The sequence below is a fragment of the Amblyraja radiata genome, chromosome 23 (genome assembly GCF_010909765.2).
Source record: "Amblyraja radiata isolate CabotCenter1 chromosome 23, sAmbRad1.1.pri, whole genome shotgun sequence".
NCBI classification, from domain to species: Eukaryota; Metazoa; Chordata; class Chondrichthyes; order Rajiformes; family Rajidae; genus Amblyraja; species Amblyraja radiata.
The window spans coordinates 2,247,536-2,270,859 of record NC_045978.1 but is presented as its reverse complement, the minus strand read 5'-3'; the positions used below and the strand labels follow the sequence as shown (position 1 = coordinate 2,270,859).

Genomic DNA, 23,324 nt, shown 5'->3' with positions numbered 1-23,324 from the left:
TTTGTAGAAGAATTTAACTGTTTTTCATTTTTAACGCATTATATCTGGGATGATCCAAGATAACATCTCTTGAATGTAATTTCCCTTTGCTTAATGTTCTGTCTACATCATTAGTACATTCTCCATCTAGAACTTAGGCTAAAACGCCCTTTGACAATGTAGAGTTGATAGGAATTGCTTTTGCTATCAAAAAAAAAGTTGAACACTGAGGTAGTGAGCCTGCTGTCTAATATGCAGCTTCCAAGTTACTGCAAATCAATGGGAAAAGATTGTTGTGAAATTTGTACCCGTAGCAATGTTTCTTTTCAGGCAGCACTACTGTAAATTCTGCCCACAACTAATATGCTAAAGTTTGACAGCATTGCTGCTATTTTGGGAATTTGTTCCAGGTAATTTCATTTTTTAATTATATATAGTTGAATACTCTTTCAGTAACAGGAAGGATCGTCACCATAGTGAGTTAAAGAAATCACTTGTTGGTTTGCTGCTTATTAATTGCACTGTTAGTGCAATTGTCCGATGGTTTGGTACTTAAGTGTTCTTCGGTTGAAGTCAAGTGGTAATAGACTTTTTGACATTGAGACCTAAGCATCAACAAATCTCCCCGACGTGAATATATAAGTGGACGTTCTTCCAGCATTGCGGCTCAAGAAGAAGTGAGGAGAAAGCTTGCAGAGACAGTTTCAAGGTGAGGGGGGGAAGATTTAATAGGGATCTGAGGAGTAACTTTATCACGCAAAAGGTGGTAGGTGTATGGAATGAGCTGCCAGAGGACATCGCAACATTTCAGAAACATTTAGAAAGGTACATGGATAGGACCGGTTTAGAGAGATATGGGTCAAATGCAGACAGGTGGGACTAGTGTAGATGGGACATGTTGGCCAGTGTGGGCAAGTTGTGCTGAAGGACTTGTTTCCATGCTGTATTACTCTATGATTATATGACAGCTAAACCTGGTGGTATGAATGGCCAGTATTGGGTGTAGGCAGGAGTTGGGTATGATGGGGGAAGAAGCTCAGACAAAGGCTTTTAATTTACAGCATTTTGACAATCAGGAAATTCTATATACACTGAATAATTTAACACATGGAAAACATTCTCAGTTAAAGTAGTTTTAAACGTTATATTTAATAGATGCTGCAGAACCGGTTTGTTAGCTCGTGGCAGAAATGCTCTTCATGGAAGTGATTAAATTCAATACCCGTTCATGGCTTGTACCGAGTGTTCCACTTTAGTTTAGTTTAGAGTTACAGTGCGGAAACAGGCCCTTTGGCCCACCGGGTCCGCGCCAACCAGCGAACCCTGCATATTAACACTATCCTACACACACTAGGGACAATTTTTACGTTTACCAAGCCAATTAACCTACAAACCTGTGCGTCTTTGGAGTGTGGGAGGAAACCGAAGATCTCGGAGAAAACCCACGCAGGTCACAGGGAGAACGTACAAACTCCGTACAGACGGCACCCGTGGTCGGGATCGAACCCAGGTCTCCGGCGCTGCATTCACTGTGAGGCAGCAACTCTACAGCTGCGCCACTGTGCCGGTAGAGTTGCTGAAGTTGGTAAATACTAATGGATTGCATTGTACCATTGTTATGGTAAAACATGCTGTTAACTCCCCCTTCCTGTTCTCCACATCTCCCACCACCCTTTTCAGGTTTTTCCCTGTTGTCACAAAATCGTAGAAAATAAATAAATGGGTATTTGATCTATGTTCATGCTCAGTTGAAAGTGAACTACCCAGCCTAATCTCATCTTTTGCTACTCGTTGTGTAACACTGTAGGTCATGGTTCTCCAAGGGCACAGCTAAGTACTTTCGAAGATTTCTCACTCAATCATCTGTTCAAGCAGTGGGTTTAAAAACCCGCGCCATGCTCCAAGATGATTGTTTCCTCATCTGTGACTAGTGATGTGAATCCTGTGACTAGTGGTGTGCCTCGGGGTTCGGTGCTGGGCCCGTTACTGTTTGCCATCTACATCAATGATTTGGATGAGAACATACAGGGCAAGATTAGCAAGTTTTCTGATGATACAAAAGTTAGTGGTCTTATAGATAGTGAAGATGGTTGTGAACGATTGCAGCAGGATCTGGATCAAATGGCCAGGTGGGCGGAGACATGGTTGATGGAATTTAATACAGAGAAGTGTGAGGTGTGGCATTTTGGGACGTCGAACAAGGGCAGGGCCTACACAGTGAATGGTCGGCCTCGCGGTAGTGTTGTAGAGCAGAGGGATCTAGGAGTACAGGTGCAAGGTTCCTTGAAGGTCGAGTCGCAGGTGGATGTTGGTCAAAAAGGCTTTTGGCACTTTGGCCTTCATCAATCAGAGCATTGACTATACAAGTTGGGAGGTCATGTTGCAGTTGTATAGGATGTTGGTGAGACCGCATCTAGAATATTGTGTTCAGGTCTGGGCACCATGTTATAGGAAGATATTGTCCAGCTTGAAAGGGTTCAGAAAAGATTTACAAGGATGTTGCCAGGACGAGAGGGTGTGAGCTATAGGGAGAGGTTGAGTAGGCTGGGTCTCTATTCCATGGAGCGCAGGAGGTGATCTTATAGACGTGTACAAAATAATGAGAGGAATAGATTGGGTAGATACACTTGCCCAGAGTAGGGGAATCGAGGACCAGAGGACTTAGGTTCAAGGTGAGGGGGAAAAGATTTAATAGGAATCCGAGGGGTAACTTTTTCACACAGAAGGTGGTGGGTGTATGGAACAAGCTGCTAGAGGAGGTAGTTGAAGCTGGGACTATCCCATTGTTTAAGAAACATACAGGTACATGGATAGAGCAGGTTTGGAGGAATATGGACCAAGCGGAGGCAAGTGGGACTAGTGTAGCTGGGACATTGTTGGCCGGTGTGAGGAAGTTGGGCCGAAGGGCCTGTTTCCATACTGTACCAGTCTATGATTCTATCTCCTTTTTTGCCAATTACTACAAATCTATGTTCCTGGTTTTTGATCATTTGGATAAGGGAAATCAATCCTATCCTGAACAAACTGCTGGAGGAACACAGCTGGTCAGGCAGCATCTGTGGAGGGAACGGACAGAGGAGGTTTCAGGTCGGTACCCATCTTCAAACAGGTGGAGTAGAGGAGAGATACTTGGTAGAAGGAGTTGAGGGAAAGGGATTGGGCAAGAACTACCTCTCTTTATTCAAACGTATAAGAGGGCTTGATAGGGTAGACATTGGTGTGGAACATCTTGAACAAGGGGAGATAACTACAAGATCAGGGCCGGTCATTTTAAACTGGGGTACACGGAAACCCTTCCTCGCAGACAGTGGTGAATCTCTTGTGTAGGAAGAAACTGCAGATGTTGGTTTAAACCGAAGATAGACACAAAAAGTTGGAGTAGCTCAGGTGGACCGGCAGCATCTATGGAGAGAAAGAATGGGTGACGTTTTGGGGCAAGATGCTTCTTCAGACTGAAGAAGGGTCTCGACCTGAAAGGTCACCCATTCCTTCTCCAGCGATGCTGCCTGTCCCGCTGAGTTACTCCAGCTTTTTGTGTCTATCTGTGGTGAATCTCTTCACGTTTGGCCGGCAGGTTGTGGAAACTGAATCATTAGTCGGAGTTGGATAAATATCTCATAGATCGAGGAAGATGGATAAATGTGACGGAAGCGGACTGGAGGCCAGTATTGATCAACCAGAATCATATTAATTGGCAGGACAGTCTGCATCTTGCTTTGCCACTCAGCTTTGTTCCATCAACAAACTTGGATTACACTTAATCACCTCTTCTGAATTATTGATTTGTATTATGAGCTGTTGGAGTTCTTTCACCTCCAAGTGACTGACGATTTTCTGCCGAGCTTCAACTCTTTATTCTTGTTGTAATACTTGCATTTATGTATCTGCCATCAAGCTCCGCCAAATAGTTTATTGTCAAATTACCCAACTTTTCCCTTACATTTCACATTTTTCTCGCATTTAATCTATCTTCTCTCTTCTGAACTTGCGCTTGGCATAATTTCCCCTCATAACCTGGGTAAAAATTCCACTGAAGTCAGCACATTTGTCTTTGAACGTCTGAGCTGTGAGAGGTTTTAACCTATCTTCCCCTCTGGTCCTTTTCACATGTCCCAAGAATCTAAAGCGGATTCCCCTGTTTTTGTTTTGAAGATGACTGACTAACCTTTGAGGGCCTATTTGCTATCTAATTTTTGTGTTTTCGCACAATATCTTTCACCATCACTATCTTATAGACTTTATATATAATTTGTTTTAGTATGTTTGCCTGAGTCTGATGTACCTGTGATGCTGCTGCAAACTAGTACAATTGTACCCGAACCTCACTACAATATCCGCGACGGTAAAGTTGACCTGACCGTCCCTTGATGTCTTTCCCAACTCATTTAAAAATCTCGTTGCTGCACCATCATCCCATCACCTATCTCTGTTACAGATATATACACGGGCAAATGGGACTGGTTTAGATGGACTCTTGGTCGGGATAGACTAGTTGAGCCGAAGGGCCTGCTTTCGTGCCATATGACTCCCATGACTGTGACCACTGGCGGAAGATGGACCCTTCTGAGATGCACTGCAGCTGTGCAGGGGCTTCTTTGATTTCAGAGGCAGTGTACCATCCTGCAGTTATGTCTGCCTGATTTCCCCCAACTGCAGAGTCCCCTAACTTTTACTCTCTCTCCTCTGCCACTGTACAGCTGAGTCACCTGCATTGCTTTTATTTTTACTTTGACTACATAACACTGAGGATACTCTGTCTAGCATTTTTGCTCTGCTAGAAAAAATCATTGTGGTTTCTGAACAATCCTTTCTCTTGTATAAATACTTTTTATTTTGGGAAGTTTAATCTCTGAATCTGCAAAAACGCGTGTTTTTTGGGGGTATAAACTTGATGGGCTGAAGGGCCTGTTTCCATGCTGCATCACTAAACTAACTTGCTTTTTTCCCCTTGATTAGTACGGGTGTCATAGGTTATGGGGAGGGGCAGGAGAATGGGGTTAGGAGGGAGGGATAGATCAGCCATGACTGAATGGCCTAATTCTGCTCCTATCACATGATCTTATCTGGAATTCGTCAAGAGTGTTTGATTGCCCTATCTACCAAAATGAAACATTTAAATGCTTACTTGCAACAACAAGTAAGCAGCATATGAAGTAAGCAAATAAAAAACATTTCAATAAATTAAAAAAGAACACTATTAGTGCAAAACTAAACAAGGGCCTGTTTCCCTGCTGTATTTCAATTTCCAACCAACACTGTTCCACAATGGCAGCATACTCCCTCTCTCTGAGTTAGTACTTTTTTGATCCACTGCATTTTCCCTGAGACCATGGTTCGATTGTATTACACTCTCTTTGTATTACCAAAATTGCTCTACTTAAGTCTGTGGAAAGCTAGGAACTCAGCCTTCAGACTCTGAGTTAAAGCTTGAGCAAAGAAATAAATCTAAAGAAGGTACTTCTTGATACGGTGAAGGTGTCATGGGTTATGGGGAGAAGGCAGGAAAATGGGGTTGAGCGGGAAAGATAGATTGAATAGCGGAGTAGACTTGATGAACCGAATGGCATAATTCTGCTCCTATTAGTTGGAGGGATCCTTTTAAATGTATGATGTGCAGCTGTTTTATCTTGCTTTGGTGGGCTTGACGCTTCTGCCATCGGTGGCCCCCATTCATTTGCTCTCACTTGGAATAGAAGGGCCAGTCTTGGCCAGTCCTCCCCTTCACGCCCGTGTGGAGGTGGCAACTAAGCCTTGGATGGCACACTGCTAAATTTTAGCCTTGGATGGCACACTGCTAAATTTTAGCTCCATTCCTGGAAAGCCACCTGATGGCCTTCGATGGGTGGTCAAGGCAGTGAGGCTTTTCAATGGTTTTAGAATGTCTCCGACAATGCATATGGAATCCAGTGACTGAGTGTAGTGACAGATGCAGCACCACCTGTCCTTTGTCAAGTCTGGAGCTTCTGCAAACACATTGCTGAATAAGGACTTGTGACATTTGCGAATTTCCATCATCTGAAGGCAGGCAGGCAGAGTTTGTCTGGGGACAAATGACGCTATCTTTGACTCGAAAGCCTGGCCATTTAACATTTCTTATTGTTTATTACATCTTGCTTTCTCTCCCCTCTTGGTTGTATTTTTACATAGTTCGTTTCCTGACTAGATTGGCTGTCCAGTAGAACTATCAGCTGATGTCTGCTTTGCAAATCCGTGAATTGGAAATGTATTCTTTCATTTATTGGAAGATTTTTTGTTTCTCACATCACTGATTTTTTTTGTATCTCTTAATAGTCAAGTTCTTTGTTGACCCTAAACAAACGTGATAGAACTTGAGAGTGCTGGCATGAGTAAAATTCCTTATAGTTTCTGATTATGATGGTGATGATATTTTCTTTTTAATATTTGTAAAGCTTTTTGTATATTTATTTAAAAACTAGGTTGGTTCCAATCTTATAGATTCCGAACTTTCTGATCGGGGTAAATCTGAATACTTTATTGAAAATACTTCCACATATCTGGCACAAGGCGTATTTTAACATATTTTCAAAGAATAATATGCTGTCAACAATGTTTTATATTTAGACATTGAAGATGCATGGACTGGCTTTATAATTGCATTGATAATCTAGTTTTCTATTTTTTTTTCTTTCAACCCTCTCCCTGGTTGAAGACACAGATGGGTAACCTGTTTGCTGTCTATAACCTATAACTTGCCGAAAATCTTTAAAAAGCAATATGATTTGCTTACGTTTTTTATTATCTCTCTTTAAAGAGAATGCCCAGTATTCAATAGTTCTGGGATTTTTTTGGAATTGAAAGACTATACATTTGTTGATTGGTATAATGTAAATGTTTATCTTTTACAATTTAAATGTGGAAATGTTCACAGATTGTGTGAACCATGCATCTTTTTGCACAATATAACAAATACAGGTGCATTTCAATTTTTAATATTCGACACAGGCAGAAAAGCTAAGTTCTGCATTTTTAGTCTGGTGTAATATTTGAGTTTTTTTGGTTGTGTATCTGTTGTATTTACTCATTTTTATATCAGTAATTTGCACCTGACTTGACACATTTATTCTTCAGTGAATAACTAAACACTCTTTTGTTAATTCAGAAAGATGCATTATTATGGTCCAAGAACATGCCCATTGGTGATGAAGGTTATGACGATGGACCTGACTTGGAAAGTTGTGATTCTAATGAAGCCAGTACCACAGGCGAGGAAAATGATGGTAGGTCATGTCTAAGATTTCTCATTTCCTTATTACCTAAAAGAGGATCATACAGCCCAGAATCTATGCCAGCTCTGAGCATATCCTTCATCTCAGTTATTTCTCCTTAACATATGTTGCTTACCATTAACGCTACCAACACCACTCCCCCTCCTCCCCATCAAATTCTCCCAGGTACATAATCAGTGGACAGCTAATACTCAAACTACCGACCATCATGCCATTAGCATGTGAGAGGAAACCTGAGCATTTGGCGGATGCCCCTGCAGTCACACGAAGGGGGCATCCGCACACGACTCCACACATACAAGATCAGGGGTCAGGATTGAACCTAGCTATGATTCAACTGCACTGCCACTATGCCACCCTGCACAGAATATCTGTTTAATATTACAAAGGGGGGGGGGGGGGGGGGGGGGAATCATCATGTCAGTTATTAAGTTGCGATTGAAGGCAATGATCGTGAAGTAGACACTGAGGAAATTGCTAATCACAATTTGTTGCAATAAAGGTGGAGGAGGATTTGTATGATGAGCCTTGCAGCAAAGTGGAAAACTTTGCAGAACGATTTGAGGTGGTGACCATTGCAACATTATAGGGGAAGATTGTTTGAGGAAAAAGGACAAAGTGCTGAAGTAACACTGTGGGTTCAGGCAGCATCTCTGGTGATGTATACGCGGCTTTTCCTGTCCAGACTGTTTTTCAGACTGATTGTAGAGCGGGGCGGGGAAAGAAAGCTGGGAGAGAGGGGAAGCACTCTCCTCTTTTCCAGGTTATTTCTCCCCCCCACCCCCTCTACAATCAGTCCAAAGAAGGGTCATGACCCAAAACATTACCTACTCGTCCACAGACCATAGTCTATCTGCATTGATGGAAATGTGTCATCCTCGATAACAATCAGCACAGGAGCTCCTCAAAGCTGCGTGCTCAGCCCCTTGCTGTACTCACTATACTCATGACTGCGTAGCCGGACATGGTGCGAACTCCATCATCAAATTCGCCGACGAAACCACTGTCGTGGGACGAATCACTGATGGTGACGAGTCACAGTATAGAAGTGAGATCGACCGATTGACCAAATGGTACCAGCACAACAGCCTGGCTCTCAACACCAGCAAAACCAAGGAACTGATTGTGGACTTTGGAAGGGGTAGGATAGGCACTCACAATCCCGTTTATATCAACTGGACGATGGTGGAAAGGGTCAAGAACTTCAAATTCTTGGGCGTGCATATTTCTGAAGATCTTCCACTGATGCAATTATAAAGAAAGCACATCAGCGCCTCTACTTCCTGAGAAGATTATGGAGAGTCGGTATGTCAAGGAGGACTCTCGAACTTCTACAGGTGCACAGCAGAGAGCATACTGACTGGTTACATCGTGTCTTGGTTCGGCAACTTGAACGTCCAGGAGCGGAAAAGAATACAAAAAGTTGTGACCACTGCCCAGTCCATCATCGGCTCTGACCTCCCCACCATCGAAGGGATCTATCGCAGTCGCTGCCTCAAAAAGGCTGCCAGCATCATCAAAGACCCACACCATCCTGGCCACACACTCATCTCTCCGTTGCCATCAGGTAGAAGGTACAGAAGCCTGAAATCTGGTAATCCAGGTTCAGGAACAGCTACTTCCCCACAGCCATCAGGCCATTAAACACAACATCAAACAAACTCTGAACTATAACAGCCCATTGCACTTTATCTGTTTATTTATGTGTATATATATGGTCTATGGTATATAGACACACAGATCTGTTCTGTATTATGCCTACAATATTCTGTCGTGCCGCAGCAAGCAAGAATTTCATTGTCCTATCTGGGACACATGTCAATAAACTCTCTTGACTTGACTTCTCCAGAGAAACTGCCTGACCCGCTGAGTTACCCCAACACTTTGTGTCCTTTTTATGTAAACCAGCATCTGCAGTTCCTTCTTTCTACAGGATTGTTTGAGGTGTGTTTATAACTTGGTTTGCATCATTTGAACCATACATTTATCAATTGATTCCACAGTTGAATTGTAGAATGAGTATTTGAAAAGAAAAAATACTTTTATTCCAAGGGCAAAATGCATTGTGCATTTCTAAAGGTCTCCTGGCTCCACAGTAAAGTTTGAGATTTTGCAATAAAAATGCCTTTCAATTCACAGTTCATTAATTTTAATGTAACAAAAATTAAGGTAAGCTAAAATGTTGCTTTGAACCTCATCAAATTAATTATTTAAATGTATCTGCACCAATGAATGCTGGTTGTAGTATTGGTGAAACGCAGCACAGTTAAATAAAGGGAAACATTCTAAACATCCTCTTCTTTACTCTCTAAAATTAGCCTCACCAGTGTCTGATGAGAGTTCCTCCAATGCGTCATGTTCCACTGAGACTCAAGGAAAACAGGTGTCTCCTGGCAAGCAGAACAGCAACAAAGCGACCCAACAGGTAATTGAAGTCTTCCAATTAATTTCCACTACAGTACAAAAACACATTCTTGCCCCCCTCCCCAATCAATTTTAGAATTGAAGAGCCTGAAGTCTGACATGCATATTTGTATACCACAGTGAAAAATACATGAGTTCATAAAAATGTTTAGAAATGTTAGCTCTCATTGAGCCCTGATTGCTGTAAGAAAGCTTTGTATGGCTTTCTGGTTCCCGCCCCAGAGCTGTGTTGCTTAGCAGCACTACCTTTTAACATTATTATTGGTGATTGTTGCACAGCTACATTAGATCTGAAAGGGCAGTGATTTACTGAAGAGTTGGAATGATTTAGCATCTAATTTTGGAAACCAGTGATTTGTTTTCCATAACGTAAAACAGCCAAAGTACGGATGCTTTTTATCTGTTTTATGTGCATCTCTTAATTCTTCGAGTATATTTACCATATATATCTTTGTACAGGTGGTCCATCATCCACATCAATATGTGTGAAAAAAATAATCAAACATTATTTGAAATTCAGTTTCTCACCCACCAACATCAGATGACTGTTTGTGTGTGGGTGTTAAATAGTTTACAGGTTTTGATTATTGTGGGCTTTTTTAAATTCATTTCCTCAATACAAGAGTTCCTGACATGTATTGACTGTTCCTTAAGACTAGGATAGCTTGTCTTAAACCACTTGATGTGCATCCCACGAGTATGCTTGCAGAATGTTGTTAAATTGGATATGGTAGGAATCGGATTGAGTAGATATTTTTAAAGCAAAATGTATTAAAATATCTATCGTTGCTTCAGTGTGCTTTTTATGTAAGCTCGTAAATACACATTTCCAAGACGTCGTTCTGCTATTGTCATTCCTGGTACACGAATTAGTTGTGGAATGGTTAAGAAATATCTACTGTATATTAGCTGTGCTGGCCTTGGACATCGAATTTGCAAATAAATATAAAAGGTTATTCAGTGGAGCAGTTTAGGTATTATGAGTGTTAGTAATTTTAATGCAAAATGAGTAATGACAATACATTTTGCAAAAATTAGCAATTGAACTGTCAAGGTTTTCATAGTCTTAAGCTACATTTAGATTTTTAAAGGTATCTTACAAAAGGTTTGCCAGGTAAAGTGGTCTGTCTTTTAAATGATGGGTTAGAGAGGCCGTGGTAGTTCCTGTTCATCGGTTTTCCTGTTAAGATACATTTTTACAATTGGTGCAGAAAAATTTGTTTGAGTTCCCTGATGCAAGTGGAGTGAAGCTCGGCATATGCTGTACAAGTAAAATAAATGTCCATGTATACAATTTGTTATTGTAGTGTAGATCAATAATCTGGATTGGTATGTCCCATATCTGTGTTCTGTTTGGCCGAGAGTTGTTTGTCCAGTTGATGATGAGATGTCCAGATATCCATGCCTGACAGTAATCGGTTGAGTTTGCTGTTGTGAAGGTCATAAGTGATAGGAGAATTAGGCCATTCAGCCCATCAAGTTTACACCGCCATTCAATCATGGCTGATCTATCTCTCCTCCCTAAACCTTCTTCTGCCTTCTCCCCATAACCACTGACACCCGTACTAATCAAGTATCTGTCTTTGCCTTAAAAATATCCGTTGACTTGGCCTCCACAGCCTTCTGTGGCAAAAAATTCCACAGATTCATCACCCTCTGACTAAGAAAATTCCTCCTCATTTCCTTCCTAAAGGAACATCCTTTAGTTCTGAGGCTGTGACCTCTGGTCCTAGACTCTCCCATTAGTGGAAGGCTTGAATGTTTTCATAGTTCTTTCTCGGCTCTCATCTAAATACAAAATTTTGCAACCTCTCTTTTGAAGCAAACACTGCTACAGATATTCTAGAATGATTATTAATAGTATGTAACAGTTACTGTCGTAGACTAGTTGCTATAAATTCTATGTGACGTTAAATTTGACATCTGAAGGTTTGAACTAATCTAGCGAACAGGAGTTCTAGCTTGAGAATACGAATTTGTGATTTTGTAATGACGTAAGCCTGTGAATAAAAAGCTGGTGTGTCCAAATGTAAGAGTTTTTGTTGTTGTAAGAATTCCTCAATTAGTTTACTAAATGGAAAGGCTACACTGAAATCAAGCGAGCTTCCTTGTGCAGTCCAGTCAGTATACGGTTCTTATCCCCCACTAAAGTGGTTCTTGTGATGTGAAATTGAATTCTCCCCTCAAGTCGATCAATTCTATCAGCAGTTGTTCTTAGGTAATGAAAAGTCAGATGTGTAATAAAATCTACCCATGCAAGCGGTGTCTCTCAACTCAAGATTTGCCATTTTAAAGAAAAGGCCATTTTTGCAGAGCACCAAATCCTGTAAATCAATACATGAATATGAACTATCCGTTTAATCTTTTCCTTTAATACTGTGAATCTGGAAACTTGTAAATGGTGTGATCAGAATCTGAATCGTTTATTGTCATTTGAACATAAGTTCAAACGAGATTACGTTTCTGCAGTCATAACAAAAAAAAAAACACACAATTACACTATTACACACAAACATCCATCACAGTGAATCCCCAAACACCTCTTCACTGTGATGGAAGGCAAAGTCTTATCTCTTCCCCGTTCTCTGCACCCATTCCTCTCCCGCAGTCAAACAGCCAAACTTGAGCAGAGCAGATCGAGGCTCCTGATGTTAGATGTTAGAGCCCTCCCGGCGGGCGATGGTAAGTCCTGCGACCGTTTAAGCCGCGCCGGGCGATGTAAGGCCTCACTCCGGGTCGATTTAAACCCCACGATTCGGGCGGGCGAAGTGTGCCGTTGCGGGAGCTCCGAAAAGCGGTCTCCCACCAGGGACCCGCTAACTCCCGATGTTACCATCCACAGGGCCTGCAGCCGGAGCCTCCGAGCTCCGGAGTCGGGTCACAGTCGCGCGCCACCACAGCTCTCCACGCTCCGAAGTCGGCCAAGATGGTGAGTCTGCAGGCTCCGCGACTGGAGCCCCCAGGTCGATTCTGGTTCGAGGCCGCCGGCTCCACGATGTTAGGCATAAACGACAACGGAGACTCGACAAGGAAAAAGTCGGGTCCCCGTACAGGGAAGAGATTAAAAAGTTTCCCCCACCCCCCACATATACATAGTTAAAAATAATATAAAAACTAAAACCAAGACATTCACTTAACAGGACAAAGAGAAAAAAAAGACAGACGGACTGCAGAGGCCGTTGCCGACTGGCACCACCATCTTGTTACTAAGATACAATCTAATACCACCTGTCTGCATTTTGACCATGTCCCTCCAAACCGGTCCTAGCCATGTATCTGTCTAACTTTCTTAAACGTTCGGATAGCCCCAGCCTTATCTACCCCTTCTGTATTGATTATAGTATTGATATTTTACATGGTGCTAGGTAATGTTGGTTAGTATATATTTTTTAATTAATTAAAACAGAATAAAATCCATTATAATATTCAATAACTAAATAACTAACTCAAATATATAAATTATAATATCGAATGAGGGAAACAGCAGCTGAGTGAATTTACTAATTGAGATTTGCTGGGGTAGCAGGACTGATGATGGTTGTCACTGCAATACACGAGAGTCCATGCAGTCAGTGAGGTTCCCACCAACCACAAAGGAGATGTTGCTACTTGAAACTCAAAATTTGGCTCAAAATCCAATCTGCAAACATTACAAAGCATTAGACTGGGATAGAGTTATCTATCCTGTTTTATTTGGAATGCAGTCACATGCCTTCAGTTCAGCAGGTGTTGTTCTTGCAGTTTGTGTGCGGCCTCACTTGGGCACTAGACGAGGCTGAGAGGAGGCAGGTCTGTATGTGAATAGGAAGGGGGATTGAAGTGGTTTGCAACCGGGGGCTCCAGCTAGCTCAGGCACACAGGGCAGCGAAGCAGTCACTCTGTCTATGCTTGGTCCCACCGATATAAAATAGGCCACATCGATAGTACCAAATACAATAGATCAGATTAAAGGAACTTGCAGGATGGGGAGGTCTGTCTGATCATAGCGTTCTAATAGGGGGACCATTCCCACAGGTGAGTGGGGGCAGTAACAATGCGTACACCTCTAGATCCCCAGTTCATCTGCCCCCAGTCCAATGTTCCCATTTATCCATCACCTCTCCCCCTGGTTCCACATTTCACTCTTATCTTCCTTCCTTATCAGACCCCGTCATCTGAAACACCTTGTTTTTTCCACTTGTCTCCACCAGCCTTTGTGTCTATCTCCACTCTTGTCTTCCCAACCTGACTCATCTGCCAAGCCGCCCCCTCCAGGAAATGGAATTGCAATAAGAATAATTGGACTTTTACAATGTTAGTTGTGTGTTTTTGTGACAGGATCCAGAATAGCCGCGACACACTGGAGAAAACAAGCGTGCAAAAATGAAAAGCTTGTATCAAAAATAATATCGCAATCCTGTGGGATCGTGCTTGATCTTTGCACTGACAGGAGGAATCAAATTATCAAAAGTAGTTTGGAGGATGAGTTTGTAGAAGGCATTCAAGTCAGTGTTCTTGAAAAATGCTTAGCAAAACTAACAAGGGAAAAGGCCATCTTAGAGGTGAAGTTGTATAATGGTTTATTAATTATCTTCTAGTTAGAGATTCTCTGGGGAGAACGTTGTTTGTGCATTACAATTTTGTATGCAGTTCAGGAGAGACGCCATTCAGTCAATAGCTGGAATCTTAAATGTAAAGCCAGTTATGTATGAATGAAGGGTGCACTGGCGAAAGTAGGAAATAAAATAAAATGCTTGCTCGTAGATAAATAATGGTACTATTTTAAAACAACTGTCAACGCATGTACATTGAGTCATAAATACTACATGAGCAAAGTGGTCCATTTGTATCTCGCCAAGGCGGTGAGCACTCGTATTGAATTGAAAGTAGCTTCTTATGTTGCCAAGAAGAGAGAGCGTGGGGATTGAGAAGTCTTGGAAATTGCAACAAAATGAAGGGGGAAAAAATGGAGGAAAATACTAGCTTGGCATTGTATTGGCACAAATATGAGATGAACTGCCAGGGAAAGTGGTTGAGGCAGGTACAATAAGAACAACATTTAAGGGTCATTTGGACAGATTTATGGATAGAAAGGTGTTTAAGGAGGAACTGCAGATGCTGGAAAATCGAAGGTAGACAAAAATGCTGGAGAAACTCAGCGGGCGCAGCAGCATCTATGGAGCGAAGGAAATAGGCAAAGTTTCGGCCCAAAACTTTGCCTATTTCCTTCGCTCCATAGATGCTGCTGCACCCGCTGAGTTTCTCCAGCATTTTTGTCTACCTATGGATAGAAAGGGTTTGGAGGGATGTGGGTCAAATGCAGGCAAATGGGACTTGGGTGGATGGACATCTTGGTCTGCATCGACAAGTTGGGCCAATGAGCTTGATTCCATGTTGTGTGAGATGTGCAAAGAAATAGGAAAATAAAAATGTAAGAGCTTGTGCAAGAATGTTGCTCCCATGGAGACAATGATAGGGGAGATGATAATGACAAATAAATGTCTGAGGCATGAGATAATACTTTGTGGCAGAAGACAGAATTGCAGCAAAAAAATAATAGGCAAGTTTAAAACTCTTCTGCTGAAGCGGCGAGAATAACAGGGTGTTAATGTCTTGGGAAAGGAGGTGGTCGTTTAGGACTGAGTAATGTCTGTTCAAATGGCTCCAATTCTTGAGAATTTTCATTGGGCATATCCAAGGCTGAGACATGATGCAAGGGAGAAGAAATAAATATTAGAATTGGACAAGACAGTGGATTTGGGAATGGTGAAGCATGCTAAGGGTCTTTGTCTTGCCTTCTTGCAAGGGGAGACCTACCAAAGTGTTAAAATATTAACAAATTTGAAGTGGGAAATAATGAAATTTTATTTTCTGTAGTGTTCATTCAGCAGAAGGGGCCATAAAAGGATTCAAAGAATTACCATGCAGTGAGAAGCTGATTGCTGAAATCAACTCCTTCCATCCATAGTTTTGTTTTCTACCACTAAATACTTGGGTGTGAAGTATTAACTAATGCAAAGAATCAGCAGCCAACTTTTAGGAATAACCGGTTGTGGCAAAATCTTCGTGTAAACATTTAAAAAAAAAGCATAAGTATTTAGTCCCTGTGGCTGCTCCATCATTAATAACATCATTGCTGATCTGTTACCTCTGCACCACGTTGTTGCGCTAATTCCATGTCCCTTGATTCCATCGAAAAATCTGCTGACTTTTAATGCTTTAATATCCTACTCTTGCAAGTCTTGTTGAACACAATCAAATCTTTTCTCCATCTTTAATATTGTTCCAAAATAAACACTTGTCCCCCCCCCCCCATGAGAACTTTTCATTTAGAATAGTTGATGCAAATGAGTTTTTGTTAAAGCAGAAACTTGTTCAACTTTTTGAACAAAGTGCCTATTTTTTTCTAAATGTCTATTCTGAATAAGTTTTATGTTGCTATTAATTTGGTGTCATTGTTGTCTTAAAGCTAAACTTTGCAAGCAGCACATTTGCAGGCAGTGCCATGGAAAGTGAAAGTTCCCTTTACCTCGTCTTACTTGGAAGGAATTGCTCTCATTCTCTAAGATCCTTGACAATTGTTTTTTTTGTGTATGTCACTAATTATCCGTCATGCTTGTACTCCAATACCAGCAGAACAAAGCTAATGGGAAAAAGTGTAGGAAGGAACTGCAGATGCTGGTTTACACCGAAGATAGACACAAAATGCTGGAGTAATTCAGCGGGTCAGGCAGCATCTCTGGAGAAAAGGAATAGGTGAAGCTTCGGGTCGAGATCTTTCTTCAGACAGGGTCTATCTCTGATGGGAAAAAGACTGATTCTAGAAAAACTTGTAAGCACAGAAGTTATTTGAAAACAGTGGTTTAAGAAAGAACTGCCGATGCTGGAAAAATCAACGGTAGACAAAAATGCTGGAGAAATTCAGCGGGTGAGGCAGCATCTATGGAGCGAAGGAATAGGTGAACCCTTCTTCAGACTGCTGTGGATGTGGGGGGAGGGGGGCGGGAAGAAGGAAGGAAGAGGCTGAGACAGTAGGCTGTGGGGGAGCTGGGGAGGGGAAGGAGGGAGAAAGCAAGGGCTACCTGAAATTGGAGAAGTCAGTGTTCATTTTGAAAGTTGTTGTTCATTTTGGTAGATGTCCAGATTGCTTGTCATCTTGAAGTTGCATCACCGTGTGCTATAGACCTTGTTGAACCTTTACATTTAATGGTTCTGTTGACTTCTATGTGTGATAATGGAAGGTTTATGGCCCAAATATTCATTCATTCATTTATTTATTAATTCATTCTGTTGGGCAAAACAAATCTTTCCAAAGAAATAACGTTTTGCCACTTTTTGTTCTCAGCAATTTTGTCCAAGATAGCAAATACAAAATATAACTGCAGAATGGTGAATGTGGTTGAGCTCTGAGATATCCGAATGTGAGTTGGATATAGTCTCGTGTGACAGTGCTGTGACATGGAATCTTGATTCGCCCAAACATTTGATTGGGGGAATATAAAATGCCTGGTTGATTTTAGTGTTGAACTTTGTGACTGTAAATTCCAATTAGGCAATTGTGATTTTAATATGAACACTGGATCTGGTAAAAGTTATTGTCAGGCCTGAAACTATACGAAATGGATACAGAAGTGGCAGACAAGGACAGATTTGCTCCATTGAACTGAGGTAAAATCTGATGCAGCCGTTGATGATAAGCGTGTAGTCTAAATAAACCTGCTGAATCTAATTATACAACTTTGATTAATGTTTGGCTTATTTGCATTTTTATTCTCTAAGTCAGCAGCACATCTTGACTTCAAGGCCAAGATCACGTGGGTATGCTCGCTCCTAATTGACCATTAAGTGTAGCCTGCAAATTGACTCCTATGTTTCTCCACATTTTCACAGCAATATTTCAGTGACATTTTTGTTCTGAAGAACTTTGAAATTTTCCCAGATTGTGAAATGTAAGGTGTATGTAATGGAGTTTTTTGGCTTTATCTAAATCCTTGTGTCATCACATGCAACAGCCTGTGAAGCAACAACCAAAAAAGAAGATTGGAGTTCCAGTGATGATGAGCAAATCCATTCCAAGAGTTGTCCTGACTCCATTGAAAGTTAATGGAGAGCACGTGGAATCTGCTTCAGGTGAGATGAAGACCATGCACACAATTATTTCACCCGGAAAATCATTTGGGCTGTATAGGTTTTGCATCCTCTCCCAATTTGGGGGTTGAGGTTACTCAGTTTATAGAGCCGATTGCAAATCCAGTGAGGCAGTTCAACTAAGAATGAGGAGGAACCACAGCATTTGCAGTACAATTTTATTTTACCTGTTCCTTGTCCTGTTTCCTAGATTCTGGTACATTGGGCCTCATTGGCATGATTACCTGAGAGAAGTTAAAGTATATCACTGGCATAAACAACCTGGACGGGGCACTTTAAAAACACCAGCACCCTAGCTATACAAAAAGTGAATTAGGACATGCAAAAATAAAGGATTGCCATGAAAGTACAGTTGGTGCCTTTACACAAAAATCTAAAGTTGCACTCTGTAATGCTTTTATTTATTTGTCCATGTGCTGTATTTATCTTCTGGGGAAAAAACGCATACACACATACAGTGCAGTGGGCTTTCTTTTACATTGGCAATTTCCATTTCCGTGATGCATTCTTGAAAGTTTTACTTAAATAGTGAAATTTTTTCCAGGAATTTATTTAGCATTTTAATAAGTCTGTACCACTCACATTTAATCTGAAGCTTTCAATGGTGTTTAAATTTTGATAAAGTTGCTGCCTGATCTAATTCCCAGCTACATAACCCACAAACATGCACGTGGATTGCAAACTGTCTTTCTTGGTCAAATATGTTGAGTAAGCTGGGGTTTGTTTTCAGTGTTCACAGCCAAGCACACAGATGGTGAATCGAGCAGTACATCCAATGGTAGTTCCTGCACAGTTACCTCTGGCAGCACTCAGTACAACAGAACAGAAATGAACAAACTTCAGTGCAGGCCAAGCCTGAATCGGAAGCCTGGACAACACTTCAGAGCCCTGAGAAGGTCAAACACAGGTAGGGAGTACATTTTATTTTATCTTCTGCAGAATGTATTTTTGTATCAATGTGTGGAAAATTGTGTCAAAAGACTGCTAGAAAGTGCTGCACAAAATACATCAACACCAGCTGAGTATGAAATTGCTTTTTTCCTTTGTGATCATTAATGATAAGAGTAGAATTAGGCCATCGGTCCATCAAATCTACTCAGCCATTGGTTGATCTATCTCTCCCTCCTAACCCCATTCTCCTGCCTTCTCATAACCTCTGACACCCGTACTAATCAAGAATCTATCTATCTCTGCCTTAAATATATCCACTGTCTTGGCCTCCACAGCCTTCTGTGGCAAAGAATTTCACAGATTCACCACTGTTTGACTAACAAAATTCCTCCACATTTCCTTCCTATAAGAATATCCTTTAATTTTGAGGCTGTGACCTCTAGTTCTAGACTCCCCCACTAGTGGAAACAACCTAACCACAGTCACTCTATCCAAGCCTTTCACTATTCTATACGTTTCAATGAGGTCCCCCCCCCTCATGCTTCTAAACTCCAGCGAATATAGGCCCAGTGCCGTCAAACCATATGTTAACTTACTCATTCTTGGGATCGTTCTTGTAAACCCCCTATGGACCCTCTCCAGTGCCAGCACATCCTTCCGTAGATATGATGCCCAGAATTGCTCACAATATTCGAAATGCGGCCTGACCAGTGCCTTGTTGAGCCTCAGCATTACATCCCTGTTTTTGTACACAAGCCCTCTCAAAATAAATGCTAGCTAGTGATGAATGCCTCTCAGATAGACACAAAATGCTGGAGTAACTCAGCGGGACAGGCAGCATCTCTGGAGAGAAGGAATGGGTGACGATTCGGGTCGAGACCCTTTTTCAGACTGATGTCAGGGGAGTGGGCGGGACAGAGATAGAGTGTAGTCGGAGACAGTAAGACGTGGGAGAACTGGGAAGGTGGAGGAGATGGAGAGAGAGGGAAAGCAAGGGCTATTTGAAGTTAGAGAAGTCAGTGTTCATACCACTGGGGTGTAAGCTACCCAAGCGAAATATAAGGTGCTGTTCCTCCAATTTGCCCTCGGCCTTAGGATTCTTAGAGCAGCTTGAACTGGAGCCTACCAGGGAGAAGGCAAGTTTGGATTTAGTGTTATGTAATGAACCTGATTTGATAAGGGAACCCGAGGTAAAGGAGCCGTTAGGAGGTAGTGACCATAATAATATGATAAGTTTTAATCTACAATTTAAATTAAAATTAAATTAAATTTCTTTATTTATATAGCACATTTTTAGTCAACTTGCATTGACCCCAAAGTGCTTCACATAATTACATCCACACACACAGGCAAAGGTGGGTGAAGGTGAAGTGTCTTGCCCAAGGACACACACAGGCAAAGGTGGGTGAAGTGTCTTGCCCAAGGACACAACGACAGTATGCACTCCAAGCGGGATTCGAACCAGCTACCTTCCTGTTGCCAGCCGAACACTTAGCCCATTGTGCCATCTGTCGTCCCCTTTAAGAGGGAAAAGGGAAAATCGGAAGTGTCAGTATTACAATTGAACAAAGGGGACTATGGAGCCATGAGGGAGGAGTTGGCCAAAGTTGACTGGAAAGATACCCTAGCAGGGATGACAGTGGTACAACAATGGCAAGTATTTCTGGGAATAATACAGAAGGTGCAGGATCAGTTCATTCCAAAGAGGAAGAAAGATTCCAAGGGGAGTAAGGGGCGACCGTGTCTGACAAGGGATGTCAGGGACAGTATAAAAATAAAAGAGAAGTATAACATAGCAAAGATGAGTGGGAAGCCAGGGGATTGGGAAACTTTTAAAGAGCAACAGAAGATAACTGAAAAGGCAATACGGGGAGAAAAGATGAGGTACGAAGGTAAAGGACAATAGTAAAAGCTTCTTTAGGTATGCGAAGAGGAAAAAAATAGTTACGACCAAAAGTTGAACCCTTGAAGACTGAAGCAGGTGTATTTATTATGGGGAACAAGGAAATGGCATATGAGTTGAACAGGTACTTTGCATCCGTCTTCACTAAGGAAGACACAAACCTGATGTACTAGTGGCCAGAGGATCTGGGGTGACGGAGGAGCTGAAGGAAATCCACATTAGGCAGGAAATGGTGTTGGGTAAACTGATGGGACTGAAGGCTGATAAATCCCCAGGGCCTGATGGTCTGCATCCCAGGGTACTTAAGGAAGTGACTCTAGAAATTGGGGACGCATTTGTGATCATTTTCCAATGTTCTATAGATTCAGGATCAGTTCCTGTGGATTGGAAATAAGGGGTAAGCCATTTAGAACGGAGATGAGAAAAAACCTTTTCACACAGAGGGTTGTGAATCTGTGGAATTCTCTGTCTCAGAAGGCAGTGGAGTCCAATTCTCTGGATGCTTTCAAGAGAGAGTTAGATAGAGCTCTTAAAGATAGCGGAGTCAGGGGATATGGGGAGAAGGCAGGGACAGGGTACTGATTGTGGATGATCAGCCATGATCACTGAATAGCAGTGCTGACGCGGACTGAAAGGCCTACTCCTGCACATATTATCTATTGCCTCACTCTGACAATGGAGGAGGCCCAGGACAAAGGTCAGATTGGGAATGGAAGGGGGAGTTAAAGTGCTGAGCAACCGGGAGATCAGGTAGGTTAAGGCGGACTGAGCGGAGGTGTTCAGCGAAACAATTGCCGAGCCTGCATTTGGTCTTGCTGATGAATGTATCTCGCACTATATAAGAACTTTTGAGAGTTACTTGGACTCGGCTGGGGTAGAGAGCTATCCATTAAATCTTCATTCTTTCCAGTAATATCTATGCACTTTATTGTAGAAACTCCTATTTAGTTAAATTGTTGCTTAATACATTCTAAGAGAAAGAAGATTGTGTGCAAAAAAAAAGACATTGGTGCAAAAACATTGGAAGAAAATAACTAGCCGATAGCACTGCAAAAGGTCCGTAGTGTTCTGTTGTTGAGGTATGATTCGTGATGTGTAGGTTGGTTCTTGAAGCTGATAGTTGCAGCTGTTCCTGAACCTGGTGGTGTGGGACTTCAAGCCTCAGTATCTCCTGCCCAATGGTAGCAATGAGAAGAGGGTGTAGCCTGGATCAAAGAATCTTTGGCCTGGATGGTGTGGACCCGTGGTAATAGATGCTGCCCTCTTGAGGCAGCGCCTCGTATAAATGCTTTCGATGGTGGGGAGGGCTGTGCCTGTGATGAACCGGGCTGAGTCCACCCCTCTCTGCAGCCTTGTGTGTTAATTTAATTCATTCATGAAACCAGTATTTCTGATAACCACCATTTATAGTTTGAAATGTCCTTTATTTTTTTTTTCCACTCATTATGTGCAACTGTTTAATTGGTTTCAGAGTTGCTTCAGATAATTTTGACGGTCTAGAACCAAATAACCTTGATTCTTTCGTTTGAAAACAATGGATTTTATATGATTTGTCTGCTCCACAATAGGTTGCATTATGAAGCATTTAAAATCCTCTAAAGTTTGTTTTTCACATCACACATTTTTCATACTTTTCATGCAGAATGCAAGCTGGGATAAAGCAGATTCAGTGAATGGATGGATTTTTAATGAACTGCTTACTGGCGTGAGATGGTGATGCAACTGAGTGGAGGTCTGATTTGTAAAATGGTAGTTCACCACAAACGCTGTTTGTATTCAGCGTGACACACCTTGAGCCGGCTGGTGGATTAAAAGGTGTCTGGAAGCAGGTGTCCCTTCAGAAATATTGGCTGGCTTTTGTGAAAGGAAAAAAAGTCAAATCCTACCAAGAGCATAGTTTTAAATAAAACTACCATTCCTCATTTGATTTTACAGGCATTTGTTGTTCAGTCGGGTGTATTAAGTAAGATGTCGCCTTGTGCCACTTTGTTCAAGCAGGACAAATGAAGCGAAACCGAGGGGAAGAGATTGACGTGGAGACTCCTGGATCCATTCTGGTTAATACAAACCTGCGGGCTCTGATCAACTCCCGAACCTTTGCTTCCTTGCCACTGCACTTCCAGCAGCAGCTGCTCTTTCTCTTGCCAGAGGTGGACAGGCAGGTATGCTTGATAATTAATGAGTTATTTCATTTTTTATGTTTATTCTTTTTCAATAAAAAGGAAATAGAAACATAGAAAATAGGTGCAGTTGGAGGCCATTCGGCCCTTCGAGCCAGCACCGCCATTCATTGTGATCGTGGCTGATCGTCCCCCATCAATAACTCCCCATATCCCTTGACTCCACTAGCCCCTAGAGCTCTATCTAACTCTCTCTTAAATCTATCCAGTGATTTGGCCTCCACTGCCCTCTGTGGCAGGGAATTCCATAAATTCACAACTCTCTGGGTGATAAGATTTTTCTCACCTCAGTCTTAAATGACCTCCCCTTTATTCTAAGAGATAGTACAAACCCTTTCCGAGATCTATGTACTTGTGGCCCTAGGTGTCTCGGTTCAACTGTAGGGACCTGCCATTCACTGTGTACATCCTACTTTCGCTTTAAGTTCCCAATATGTATCCACTGATCCAAACTATGCATCCCTCATGGACTCACACCTATCACCAGCCAACAGTCAGCCTATCAGGGAACCTCCTTGCCCGAGGATCATCTGTTGCCAGCCTAATTTGTCTTTTTTTTTTCTCTTTGCTTTC

General features: G+C 41.9%; 1 protein-coding gene across 9 annotated transcripts in view; it reads left to right on the top strand.

Moving 5' to 3' along the window:
* Nucleotides 1–23,324, top strand: part of LOC116986141 (polycomb group protein ASXL1-like) — a 78,219-nt gene that overhangs the window by 38,319 nt on the left and 16,576 nt on the right. For 8 of the 9 annotated variants that reach the window (XM_033041331.1, XM_033041323.1, XM_033041330.1 and 5 more), the window contains 5 exons: nt 7,100–7,217; nt 9,545–9,651; nt 17,642–17,759; nt 18,508–18,684; nt 22,567–22,733. In XM_033041331.1, coding sequence (XP_032897222.1) covers nt 7,100–7,217; nt 9,545–9,651; nt 17,642–17,759; nt 18,508–18,684; nt 22,567–22,733 — 687 coding nt within the window. The remainder of the gene's footprint in view (nt 1–7,099; nt 7,218–9,544; nt 9,652–17,641; nt 17,760–18,507; nt 18,685–22,566; nt 22,734–23,324) is intronic. The other variant, XM_033041325.1, reaches the window with a different exon arrangement.